This window comes from Lissotriton vulgaris, chromosome 10, assembly GCF_964263255.1.
Source record: "Lissotriton vulgaris chromosome 10, aLisVul1.2, whole genome shotgun sequence".
Classification (NCBI taxonomy): Eukaryota; Metazoa; Chordata; class Amphibia; order Caudata; family Salamandridae; genus Lissotriton; species Lissotriton vulgaris.
In genome coordinates, this window is record NC_141698.1 from 186356522 (window position 1) to 186370959 (window position 14438).

The window sequence follows — 14438 nt, forward strand, 5'->3', positions numbered from 1 at the left end:
CGGGAAGTGGAGGCCCAAAGTAAATTGTGCCTAACAAGGTGAAAATTGAGTGGTGCCATTCCGCGACTGAGTCTGCTGCGGAGTGGTGGCCCTCAGCCTTGACTGATCGAAGCTGACGGAGTGATAATGGAGACAAGCCCCAACACAAAGCTTGTGTGCTGTGCATATAGCGGGCAACCCTAGCGGAGGACGACCACAGCGCTAGGAGAGGAGAGTGCTGCAGCCAGCTACGTGAGAGGGGACAGATAAAAAGGCGGAACGAGGCGGCATAGCAATTTCTGACCCAATCCTCTGGCTGGAGCGGAAAATGGCCTGGTAAGTCACCTCGATTGCGCCAGTGGGAGTGAGGCCTGAAATGAAAGAGTGGTGCACAAGCAGGAACACCATTCCTACTTTCAAACGGAAAAAACATGGGGTCTGAGGTTTTAGCCCCCCGTTTCTGGAACTCCCTCCCCAATGAGCTGAGACTGGTAACATGTTACACTAAATTTAGAACTCTTCTGAAAACCCTCTTGTTCTCACAAGCCTATGAATGATACTCCAAGACTCTCACTGCTACAGCTCTTCTCCCCTCAGCGCCATGAAACTGCTTGGTGCAAGTGCGCTTACGAAATAATTTTAACATAACATAACATATCAATGAGGGGACACGGCGGAGTATAATCGCAAGCGGCCTGTGATACTGAATGACATCTAAGAAAGAACAATTTTCACCTGGCTGGGTATTTCGAACGTGGACGGGCCTGGACAAGGGAGGCTGGAATACGATATCGCTGCAGGAACGGAAGCTGGATCGACACTGCCATAGGTAGGAGGCCTGCTACACTGTGGTGGGGCTGTACCCCAGGGAAAAAACCTGTATGGACCGAGGCATAGTGAACAAGGGCAATTTGAAAATAGAACACTCTCATAGTACTCCACTCACAAGCGGAGACCATAATGCAAGAGCAATTATAACCCCAATGAGTTTTCCCTGTGGGGAGGGTTAGTCAGCATCATCACAGATAGAGGGGTTTACAGTCAGTTGCCCCGTGGACAATTAGCTACTACAGGGGGAAGTGCAAGTAAGCTGCTGAGCCACGTGGTGGGACATGGAGTAAAGAGGGCACTGCCATAACTACACTGGGTCTAGGCAAAAAGAGGCTAACATGGGTAAGACGGACAAGCAACAATCCAAGCTTACCTTCAAGTCCAGGCACCTCACCAAATCCCAACCTCAGGTGACATTGGACACTGAACAAGAATCGAAGGCAGGGGGTAGCACCACACTCCAAAGCACCTTATTGGCAATGCAACACAGCTTACAATCCATTGACGGCAAGATAGATACTCTCAATCTTAGAATGGATCATATGGTGGCAAAGCTAGATAAACAAGGAACTCGCCTTACGGAAGCAAAACAGCGGATCTTCACGACAGAAGATAATCTTGGCATGGTGCGTACATCATGTTCCCATCGAGAAGCTTTTAGCTGTGATACAAACTAAGAATGAAGACCTAGAAGCCAGGTCAAGACGTAATAATCTCCGCATTACGGGAGTTCCTGAGTCCACCAACACAGGCAAAATGGAGCTCTATGTGGAAGCCATGTTGAAGGATATACTCGGAGCGAGCACTTCTCATCAATGCTCATTGTGGAGCGTCCTTGGCCCCCGAACCAATACTGGGCGCTTCTCCGAGGTCCATTTTTGCTAGACTGCTGAACTATCATCACCGGGACACAGCGCTTAGATTGACAAGAGAGTTGGGTACCATGACGTATCAAGGAAATGAGGTTGCCCTATACCCAGACTTCATAACAGCAGTACAGCAAGCACGACAGGAATTCCAACAGGTCAATAAGAAATTGCAACTCTGAATAGGCAATACGCCATGCTTTATCCAGCTAGCCTCAGGAATCAGCACAGGGGCATAAGAAAGATTTTTCTGTCACCCAAAGAAGCAATGGAATTTGTCAAACAACAAGAAAGAAAAGAGAAGCAACCCCCAGGCGAGGATGCGGACAATGAAGACTTAAGTGCCATGTGATGGACACAACACTGGAAGAAGTACTATGTAGTAAGTGGGGGAAAGGGGGTGGGGCAGGATATGGGACATTAAAATCGCACATGACAGGCATGGACCTAATCGGTTATAGAAAGGCCAGGCTGTAGTAGTAAGAATTAATAATTATACGGACTACTGCATGAATATATAATAACTCCTGCTACACAATAGATGTGGGCATATATTTATAGAAGGACTAGGACAATGACTAATAGCTTGAGCCAGAAAGTACTGATTAGGTAATACGATACTGTGGCGGTTCAAGAAACTTCCCGACCCACCAAACACCAAGGGGGGGGAGGGCCTGGTTACTAGCTGCCCCTTAGAGGGGGTACCCCAACTGTTAGAACTTTTTGTGCATATATACCTGTGATCAGATGTATGATTGTTTACTTATTGTGCTATTGTTGTGCACTATTATCAAGGGGAACTCTTTGGCATGATTGGGATACTCAGGTGGGAGGAATGGGAGATAAGGGGATTTTGTATAGTCAAACACCGAAACCAACACAGCGACCACTTCATTTAAGATATTCACTGGTATGGGTGGATGACGGTGGGCGATGCAGCAGGAAATATGAAAAGTAGTCTACCCTGGGTAACATTGAATGTGCTGGGACTTAATAACCCTAAAAAAAACACGTCAGGTGCAGGCCTACTTGGATCGGTAAGGTATACAGGTGGCACTCCTACAGGAAACACACCTTACAAAACATTCAGAGAAAAAAGTGTCTGAAAGGTGGGCTGGGGTAAAGTTGGCATCCTCCTACTCTTCATATTTGAGAGGAGTAATGATCCTCATAAAAAAGAATATACCCTTTGAACTCACACACTCTGACATAGATGAGCAGGGCTAGTATATCATAGTGCAGGGATAGCTCTGTGGTACAATGATCACCATTATCAATGTATATAGGCCTAATGTTAATGACACTGAGTTCTTCGTAGCAATATGGTCCAAGTTTCATAGTTTACCACCCTCTGCAGTTATATGGGGTGGCGACTTTAACACCCCGCTGGTACAATCTGAAGATCGTCTGTCCACATCGGAGGGAACACCCAAAAGAGCAGCGGAGGTACTAGTGGGAGGAATGAGAGACTTGGGCCTCATTGATATCTGGAGGCTGATGCACCCTGTGATTAATGAGGGCACATACCACTCATATATACACAAACCATGGTAACGACTGGACTATTGGTTAATTACAAAAGACGTAGCTTGGTGGACAAATACAGTTAAACATTTGCCAAATACACTGTCAGACCATGCTCCGGTCCTGTTAACCATGACAATTCCCACACACAACTCCCCGCAATCCAAGTGGCGCTGGCAACCGACCTCACTGATAGATCAGGTTTTTCAGGAAGGGGTAAGATTGGCAATCATAGAATACTTTGAACACAATATAGGTTCAGTACAGAGTATGGAAACGACATGGGAAGCATTCAAGGTGACCCTGCGCAGGACATGTATAAGTGTCCAAGCTGGTTTCTTCAGGTCTATACGAGGGCGGCTCCCACAGACTGAATCGGATATCGGATTTGGAGAACTTGGAAAGGGCATATGAGGATACCCACGGGGAGGATACATCGGCAGAAATTGGGGCAAAAAATTACAGAATACAATGAGACAGCAGAACAAGAGGTACAACACATATCACGACGATGGCGCGCCAGAGCATACAGGGAAGGTGGCAGGCCTGGAAGAGTGTTAGCCAACAGAAATGCAGAGCCCTGGGAGAGAACGCAGACAATGGAAGCAATTTCTGGAGAAGGTATTGTAAGTTATGACACACCGGGTATTCTCAACACATTTGTACAATATCATAAGCGTATCTATGCGGCACGAGAATCAGCAACAGAGTCAGAAATTGCAACTTATTTTTAGGATATAACACTGATATGGCTCACACAGGGACAGCAGGAATTTCTAGCACAGCCAATCACAGTGGAGGAGGTCAGGGAGGCCATCGCTACCCAACCTAATGGGAAAGCTACTGAGAGTGATGGCCTGCCCAGGGAATTCTATAAAGAATATGTTGACTTATTAGCCCCACACTTGCACAATATGTATTTGGAAGCATAGCAGTGTTGCTGTCTTCCTGATACTCTTTGTGAGGCCCTCATTATTACACTTTTGGAATCCAACAAACCATCACATAGATGTGATTCGTACAGACCATTATCGCTTCTTAATCTTGACACTAAGATACTGGTGAAGGACATAGCCACACAACTTTGCTTGTTATTATTCACAATGGCACTACCGGACCAACCGGGGTTTATGCCAGCACGGTCCACCTCACACAATTTGCACACACTGTTCCCGGTGTTGCATCAAATGGAACACACACTGCTTGTGGTAGCGGTGTTGTGGGACGCTGCCAAAGCTTTCAATTCAATTCAATTCATTTCAACTGAAATACATGTTTACAGCGCTGCATCACATGGATGCCACCAGCATACACAAACTGGATTAAGCTGTTGTATACCAAACCGATTTCCCAGGTCCAGGTCACTGGGCACACTTCAGAGACTTTCATGATACGCGGTAGGGATGCCCTTTGTTGCAACTGCTGTTTACGGTAGTGCTGGAACCGCTTGCATGCGTGCAGCAGTAAAGACATGCAGACTCGCTTCCGTCAACGACCGCTGGCAGTGTCAATGTATGCTGATGATATGGTGCTGTATGTTAGGGACCCCAAGGAACACCCAGAGCGGCTTATATGGGAATATGTGCGGTTTGAATGGTACCCAGGATTGGCATTAATTGGTCCAATTCGATCATCCTCCCCTTAACTGCAGGCACAATACCCCATGAATTAGGATATCCACCAGAATGGTGTGAGGACCCCGTGAAGTATCTGGCAATATGGATTCATAAGGACCCACAGGTGGTTCTACAATCAAACTATGGCAGGGCGATCTTGAGCTTGGAGGATCAGGTGACGAGGTGATCAGACTCCCATTATCCCTTGCTGATAGAATAGCACTGATGAAAATGATAGTATTGCCTAAATTCTTATATTCATTTACTAATATTCCCATACTCTTAACAAAACATTTTTTCCCTACCCTACGATCACTGTTAATTAAGCTGGCTTGGGCGAGGATATAACCGAGACTTAAATGGGAGATACAAACGCTCCCATATGACCAGGGAGGCTTTACGGCCCCAGACCTACAATTGTACTACTTATGTGCACAGGCACACTTTGCCCATTACTGGCACCATGCTCCGAACTACACCACGCAAATAGCTGTGGAAGGGGACGCGGTACACCCTGTCCATCTCACAGCCATGATCTCCAATAGAAGCTCAATTTATAAACATGGGGAAATAGACACAGAACAATGCACGGTTCACGTGTGGAGGGCGCTTGAGCGTAGAGCACCGATTGTCTCACTATATGCTCCAGCCATACCCCTAGTGCATCACTCTGATATCTCCGTGACACGAGAGGGGGGTTTATTAACTACTTTGCAAGCAACGGGACTTCAAACTATGGGAGATGTCTATCAGGAGGGCAAATTCATAGACTCTTCAGAGATAACAGCAGAAAGTAACGGTTCCCCCATGCTTATTTTCGCGTACAGCAGACTTCATGCAGCTCTGCGCTCACTATACCCACAATTCCCAGATGAACCACGGGCCCTGGAGGCGCTCCAACTGATCCTTACGATAGAAACGCTGCAACATTTAATCCCATGCCTGTATAACACATCCCAGATAGATGCACAGACACTGGTAGAGGGACCTCTGGCCAAGTGGAACGCCAACATTCCCACACCACTTAACATGGACAATTGGAAGGCATGCTGTACCCTAACAGGACAGTTGACAGCAAATGGTAATCTTAGAATTAAACATTTTAAGTATCTACGCCAACTACACTATACTCCAGTGCAGCTCTGTAAGTTTGGGTTACGAGAAAAAGTGGAGTGCATCAGATGCAGGGTGCATGATGCAGACTTCATGCATCTGGCATCGGCTTGCCCAGGGGTACAGAAATATTGGGAACAAGTTACAAGCAATCTCACTGCTATGGTCATGGAGCTGGTGAAATGCACCACACAAATGTGTCTTCTAGGTCTAATTAAAACATACAGCCAACCAACCGCAAAATAGTAGCTATTAGTTTAGTTTAGTTTAAAGGAGTTTGTAAAGCGCCTGGTGACGCCTCCCGGCGTGTCCCCGCGCTGTGGAGAGAGAGTATAATAGTAGAGAGAGAAACCATTCACATTGTAAAGAGGCAGGTTTTCAACTTCTTCCTAAAAGAGGATTCATTACTCTCCAGCCTGATATCCAGAGGCAGGAGGTTCCAGTGCTTAGCCGCTAAGGTGCGGAATGATCTGCCCCCCATTCTAGCTTTTTTGGGGCAGGCAGTTCTGAGCAGACCCATTCCTTTGGATCTGAGAGATCTGTTGGGTTCATACACAGATACCAGACCCGACATATAGGCCGGTGCTCTGTGATGAATTATCTTATGGCACCAGAGCATAGCTTTATAGACAATCCTCTTACTGATAGGTAGCCAGTGGAGGGCTACTAGAGAGGGGCGTGAAGGGGCTCGGCGGGGAAGCCTTAACACCAGGCGTGCTGCCGAGTTTTGTAAAACCTGTAGTTTTTTAATGCTTTTCTCCGATGTACCCAAGAGCAGCACATTGCCGTAATCTATACGGGACGTTATCAGTGCCTGCGCCATGGTACGCCTGGAGTTGATAGGTAGCAGGTCAAGGGTGCGATTGAGCGTTTTCATCACCCCAAAGCATTTGCCTACAGTTTTCTTTATGTGGCTGTCAAAGGACAGCTTATTGTCAACCCATACGCCTAGATTCTTCGCCTCTCGTGTGGGAGAGGGCAGAGGTCCCAGGCAACTGGGCCACCACTCTGCCGTCCATTTGACCTCATTGCCTCCAATAATGAGGACCTCCGTTTTTGTCCCATTAAGTTTCAGACAATGCTAAGTCATCCAAGTGGCCAGTTTGGTCATGCAGGCATTAAAGTTATCAGCTTCCTTAGATGGGGCTTGGGTCAGAGATATGAGAAGTTGCGTGTCGTCGGCGTAGGAGACAAGCTCCACGCCGAACGATTGCACCACCTCTGCCAGTGGGGCCATGTAGAGATTAAACAGGGTGGGACTCAGGGCAGAGCCCTGAGGGACCCCCTGTTCAAGCATCACCCTGTCTGAGAGGAAAGTCCCTCTTTGAACTTGGAAGCTCCTGTTAATCAAGAAGGATTTCAGCCATCCCAGTGCCTTGTTGGTAACTCCCGCTTTGTTTAGACACTGTAGCAAGATGGAGTGTGCTACAGTGTCAAATGCGGCACTGAGATCGAGCATGATGAGGGCCATGGTCTTTCCCTCATCTGCTCCCTCTCGTAAGGATTCAGTGGCTCTCAGGAGAGCTGTCTCCGTAGAGAAGCCAGATCTGAAACCCGACTGGGATTTATGGAAGACATTATGGGTCTCAAGATGTTCCATAAGTTGATTATTAGCGATTTTCTCCGCTAACTTGGCCACATAGGGTAGCAAGGATATTGGTCGTAGGTTATCCATTATGTCTTGGCTGATGTTCGGTTTTTTCTTGATGGGTAACACTATTGCCTGTTTCCATTCCTCCGGAAGGCAAGAGGTGGTAAAAGAGATTTGTAGTAAGTGCCTGAGGTGAGGTTCTAATACAGAAAAGGCTTCAGCTAAGATTTTCGGGGGCGCCGGGTCCCGAGGAGATCCCGATTTGATCTTGTTGCACAATTTAGACAGGACTTCGTAAGAGGGAACTACAAAAGAGTTAAGACATTCAAGTGTGTTTACAAGATTGTCATTTTCAGTGAAGTCCATGGCCGGCTCTATCTGTTTGGAGAAGCTAGAATAGATTTTGTTAATTTTGCCTGCGAAGTATTGTGCAATATTATTACAAGATTCCACGGAATCATTTTGAGCGGGGGAAGTCACATTCACTATGGATATTTCTTTATATATCTGAAACAGTTCCCTGGAGGAATTGCCTGCTTCCATGATACGGGTGTGATAGTGTTCTGCTTTGGCCAGACGTACTGATTTATAGTATTCTCTCTGTGCTGTTTTATATTGCATTTTAGTGCCTGCACAGAAGTTCTGGCGCCATGCTCTCTCAAGTGTCTTACATGCCGTTTTCAAGGTCTGCAGTTCTTGGCCAAACCAAGGAGCGGCTTTTTTTGACCTCCTGGCATTGGACAGGGTGCGACTGGGGGCTGTGATGTCCAGGGCCTTAGTGACGATATTATTTAAATTCTTGTTAGCTGCCTCACAGTCGACCCCTTTAGGAGGGCCTTCGTCTTGGGCGATTTGAATGAAAGAATCTAGAGAGAAATTCTTCCATTTCCTGCGTTTGTATCGTAGGGATTGATGACGAAAATGCTCCGTTCTGTCAAGTTGAATTGTGATGGGAATAATATAATGATCCGACCAGGGTACGGGTATAGGATCAGAGGTATACACTCCCTGCCAATTTCCGAAGACGGGATCTAGTAAGTGTCCTAATTGATGTGAAGGTTCTTTATTTTTTAAATCGAGCTGAACCGAGTGCAGTTCCATTCGAATATCAGCAGCGTCTTTATCTAAGTGATCTTCAAAATGAGTATTGAGATCTCCTAGCACTAATAGTCTGGATTTCCTTAGTGCTAGATGAGTTATAGCCTCCATTAGGGTAGATGTAAAATCATACAATCTACCAGGTGGTCGATATATCAAAATGCCTGAAATGGAATGGTTGGGACCAGTGTTGATTGTGAAGGAACCTGCTTCACTGTGATCAACCTGTATGTGTGCTAGGGAACAGACTAGAGGAGCTTTCGTGGCTATGGCAATGCCGCCTCCTCTGCCGTCCTTCCTATCCAGTCTAGATAGGGAATAGCCGTTGGGCATGGCCTGGATAATGTCTGGGTCCGAGTGATCGTCTAGCCATGTTTCGGTCAGGAAAAGGATGTTAAGATTTTGGTCCTCAAGTAGATGGTAGATTTCTAGAGCGTGTTTGCGTAGAGATCTACAATTTAGTAATGCTGCTTTGATGGTAGAACCCGTGCTGGTAGCTGGGACTTGAAGGATGGGTTCAAAGCTGCACCTCATGCATTTTGTTAGCGACTGGGCAAGCAAGGTATGTTTGCACGCGGCAGGCGTGTCAGGTTGTAGTGCAAGCAAAGCATGTCGGCCATACCTTATGGTGGTTTGAGTCAAAATACCAGGGTCTGTGGCCCCGCGCCCCGTCCGGCCGCGGACGGGCGCAGACGAGCGCAGACGGGCTGGACTTTGGCTCGACTTCGGCGCGCTTCCGGCGCGCCCGCTGCACGCGTCCGCTGCGCGGTCGCTGGCCCAAGCACATTTATGCTGGAGGGAGGAGTCGCTAGAGCGCTGACCTCTGCTCCCTGAGCCCGGATGTGCAAGGCTCCTCCTCGCCCTCCGCATCAAACGTCCATGATTGGACGCGGCGGACCGGGGCGGGAGTAGGAGAGAGACTAAACTGCCAGGTAAATGCAGAAAATCACAATAACTGTGTCCGATTACCCCACACTGAATGTGTTAAAAAACAGATTCAATTACAACATTTAAAAGCTTTCGCTATTAGAACAGCGCGAACAGTGCAGTAACGCGGTTGTAAGCGCTGAGTGAGTGGAGGCTGCCTCTGCCACCGGCAACACTCTTCTCCACAGCGCGTACCTGTTTCTGCTGGTTTAAATAAGCTTTCCCCCTTCAGCGTCGCTAGAGCGCTGACCTCTGCTCCCTGAGCCCGGATGTGCAAGGCTCCTCCTCGCCCTCCGCATCAAACGTCCATGATTGGACGCGGCGGACCGGCGGACCGGGGCGGGAGTAGGAGAGAGACTAAACTGCCAGGTAAATGCAGAAAATCACAATAACTGTGTCCGATTACCCCACACTGAACGTGTTAAAAACAGATTCAATTACAACATTTAAAAGCTTTCGCTATTAGAACAGCGCGAACAGTGCAGTAACGCGGTTGTAAGCGCTGAGTGAATGGAGGCTGCCTCTGCCACCGGCAACACTCTTCTCCAGCTATAGCTTTATTACTTGCAAAAAGGAGGGTTTCTATTCACTGGGGTGGGGAAGGCAACTCCGAAACGAGAACACTGAATACGGCATGTAACGTATTTCCATGATCAATTTAAATGCTATGCTGAGGAACTGCACCGCGCTTCACGTCCTACGGATGTATGGGGCCCCTTCACTGCATATCTACTTACCATACCTGCTGTTTAATGTATGCAAACATGCCGCCTAACGGAATAGAGAGGTCGCCTGCTGTAAATTCATTATATAGGACTTGGTAATTAAGGATCGATGTATTAATTAATTAATTAATTGCAGGTTTATATAGCGCTAGGATCGACTCCCGGAGGAGTATCTCCGCGCTTCGACCGCTGCGAAACCCTTCCTGGCTTCCCTGAGAGATGGTCCCTTAGTGGGTATCTCTAGGGTGAGACCAGGCATCCCCGGCGGTCTGGTGGGGCCGTTAGTGAAGATGAGGCAAGCTAATGCCCAGAGTTGCCGAGTGTGATCGCTGATCAAAGTGGGCACCGAGGCGAGAGAATTATCGAGTCCGCTGACCCTGGTCCAGAAACCTGCCGCGTCGGGAATCGAACCCTGGTCCCGGGCCGTCCTCTGCTCTCGGGTCTGCCGCCTCTAACCAGTGAGCCACACTACTTCTACTAGCATGGTATCAATCATGCTGTATAATGCTCTGTAATTGAATACTGGCTATAATGTTTTTGTCTTGTTGTTCATATCAGAAAACTTGAATAAATAAATAAAAAGAATAAAAAAATGTCTTCGGGTGGCTAACTATGTGGTTTGGGATCTTGCGATCCTTTGAACATACGCATACTACTCAGGCATGTGGTCATATGTAGGTGATGGGTCATCGCCTTGGTTGCCATCCGCATCATCATTAGAGTGATCTGGACTGTTGTTGTCATCAACAGCAGAAGATTCGTCACCTATGTCTTTCTGAGGTTCATGAGCTGGAACAGGAAGTTCAGGGTCAGGCCTGATACACTGGGAAGGATCGATGACAGACTCAGTCTGAGGAGGAGGTGGTGGTGGTGGTGCAAGGGCCACAGGTTGTACTGCTTACACAGAAGTATAAGGCTTATAATGCAATGGATACTATTCAGACAGAGGCATCCTATTATAAAAATTCTGTGGGACTTAATGACTCGAGGAAAATGGCAGACACTCCAACATTTGGCAGCACAGGGAATGATGGCGGTTCAACAATGCAACGCCTCTTGTAAAACTGGCATTAAATATTTAAAGTTTCCTCTTCCTAGAGTCGTCATCATGTATAAATTGTATTTATAAGCTCTCATGTGAGCGTTTCACAGAAGCTTCTTGCTTACTGTTATTGCTGTCGGAGTCCACCTGTATCAGCTCATTCTCGTTGTCGTTTAAAAGATCATCATCATCATCATCATCTCCTCCAAGAAACCTTGAAGGATGCTCTTGTGTGATCCAAATCGGTTAGAAAACTGACTGGAGCAGAGTATCAATGGACCAGTTGCTACCACTAAGGGCAAAGTTGTTGTCAACGGCGTAGACCGATGTAACCATTGTCAATACAATCATTGGTGGTTGCTCTGCTATCAGGGTCACTGCGGTACGTTTGTCATTGGCAAGAATGTCATCAACAAAGATGCCTTTGACACAGATGTCAAGGTCTCGTTTGTCAGCGTCTGTCTCTTGACTGCCCTGAACAGGATCTTGATGATCATCATGGATGCAGTATTGGTCGACAGTGAAGTCTTCAGTGATGGAAAGTATATAGCTTTACCTGGAGATGACGCTGCTGAAGATTAGTGAGATTTGGATTCTTAATGTACCAGAGGGCTTGTGATCTGTGCCAGGAGCTGACACAACCAGAAGGCTCTTCAAAGGAGTAGATGGTGGCTTTACCACGATCTCTGGAGGTATAAGTACCTCTTACTGGATTTAGCCGGGGGGGGAGCTCTTTCAACAGATTCACCACCAAGCGAAGATGTTTCATGTGCTAAAAGAAGCTTATCTTTTAAGGTTCTGGCAATATTGTTCATAAATTAGAAGCTTTTCTTTACTGCATCTCCATCTTTGTGAAGTAAAGTAAACAATTTGTGTGAGAATCATCCACAGAATTCTTTCAAGCCCCACAGGGGTCACAGAGGATGAACAGATGTTTCTTCTCGGGAGACTCTGCCATGTTGAAGAAAAAAGAGACGTTCGTGGATCAGCCTCCCAGCCACAAAAGAAGCACACAACTCTCCTTCTACAAAGCTGTACTGCCAGCAACAAAAATCTTGACCTTCTACTAAAGAAATACTTGTGGAGAACAGCAGAAAGGATTTCCCAACCATTCACCAGGGGTGCAGCAGAACATCTGACAGCTAGTGTCTGAGAGGAGGGTTGTAGCTCTGATCTCATACATAAAATGAGTTGGACTGACTACTTTTGTCTATGGATGTTTTCAATTTGTTTTTAACATTAGTTGCTGCATTGGGATGCTGCTGTGTTAACATTGACCTCCAATGGTTTCCAGCCTTCAAGCATGTGAATCTATGAAAGAGGCTGGAGAACTAGGTATACCTTTATATCACTGTGCGAATTCAACCAAAACATAACATTTACTGAAGTTGCTTAGCGTGCAGCCATTTCATTTTGTATGCCTATGTTAAACCAAGCCTTTTGGGCCATCTCCATTGTGACATACACAGTCTCACTTTCAAGCAAGAATTCTCAATTGAGCTATCTCAGCATCAGGAGAGCTCCTTTGTTGTATCCTTTTGAAGGTCTATTCCACTCTCCTGTAAGAAAGCCATGCACCTGCTAACACCACTAACTAGAGTTTTGATTGTTGGCACATGTACCCTCCTTCGATGCCTATGTACAGAAAATCTATATGTTTTGGGGAAATTTCTGGAGGAGTTAGCATTAGAAGCTCAAATGCTTGGGGAGATGAAACACTGACTCTCTTTGCTGCAATATTAGCACGTTTGCTTGTTTTGCATGATAAACAATTTTTTTAGACTTCAATGTGGCTTGCTTCTTCCACAGCAGAGTTCATAATTACTTGGTCTCATTGTGCAAACATCAGCCTGTAGGGGTACTTACCTGAGTGAATGAAATGGAGGTTGTCAATCAAGAGCTTTGATGGAGAAGTGGGGCCTGGCATATGCAAACATGCAATTGTGGTTGGTATACAGATTGTTTAACGGGGATAGGCATACACAGATATGAAATGCTATACAAGAACATTTAATAGTGCTTGATAGATACTAACATAGTATTGAGGTTGGCATATAACACAGAAGGAAAGGTGCAATGCAAGCAAGGCCTGTACAATGGTTTATCACTATGAATATAAGCATGGTTATAGGGCTAAACAATCAAATAACAAATAAACAAAAAAGATGTATGTACTTACACAAAGTTCTGGTCTCAACGTCCCATACTGCTCCGACACCCAGAATCCTTTGCGATCCTCCAGGGGAATATAAGGCTCATTTGGATAGCGGGCTCTGAAATTCTTCAGAAATCCACCTTCGAAATCCGCTATCACCCCATCCATATCCACTAAAACACGGAGTGGCCTGAACCTGGCATCACATGACCTTGTTCTGGGCAGGGAGGAGTACCCTACACCCAGTGACATAAGGATACCACCCCTTCTCCGCAGAGACAAAAACCTAGAAAGTAAAATCATAACTGCCTTAAAAAAAAATAAACATCTACCCTGTACATATAAAAATTACACACTTAAGTCCCACTGCACAGGAGTTTTGTATTATGAACGTGAAAGCTCCATTTTCGTTATCAGCACCCAAATAAGCAACAATCATGGACCACCCAGTTCTGAGATCCCTCCCTACACTGTCAACGAAACCATGAGCAAAACTGACAGTCATCTAAATTTTGCAAGACCTGATTTCTGTGACTGACACTGCCTTCTTGTTTACAGTGGGAAACGTTTCAGCGCAGGGGTAATAGCTTCCCCCTTATAATGTCCCCCACAATGCAACAGGGTGCACGGGGGGTGGGCACATTTGGACAACAGCTGGTACAGAAAAGGATTCTATATTTTCCCGCAAAAGATGGCAAAAGTGCCTTCTCCTGGCAGAAGATCCAAGCCCCCTTCCAGTGGACGGAGAAGGCTGTGCAAAGGCAGGCTGGTAAATGATTGAAGAGAGGGAGGTGTGTGGGGCCACGGCACTGCGGGCGGGGGGCCCTGTGCCTGGGACAGAGCTCTGCAGTGCAGGGTTCCCTACCCCAGCAAATAGCTCGAGAATAAACAACCGCTTCAACCCGGCAGTGTTCACCGGCGGAGAGTTCCTGCCCCCTCCCCTCTGCCTAGCAGCAGCCGCAGCACCTCCT

The 14438-nt window shown here is 46.7% G+C and overlaps 1 protein-coding gene across 5 annotated transcripts in view; it reads right to left on the reverse strand.

Annotated features, from left to right (window-relative positions):
• Nucleotides 1-14438, reverse strand: part of NT5M (5',3'-nucleotidase, mitochondrial) — a 292344-nt gene that overhangs the window by 139832 nt on the left and 138074 nt on the right. For 3 of the 5 annotated variants that reach the window (XM_086940853.1, XM_086940855.1, XM_086940857.1), the window contains exon 2: nucleotides 13492-13753. In XM_086940853.1, coding sequence (XP_086796979.1) covers nucleotides 13492-13753 — 262 coding nt within the window. The other 2 variants (XM_086940856.1, XM_086940854.1) reach the window with 2 other exon arrangements.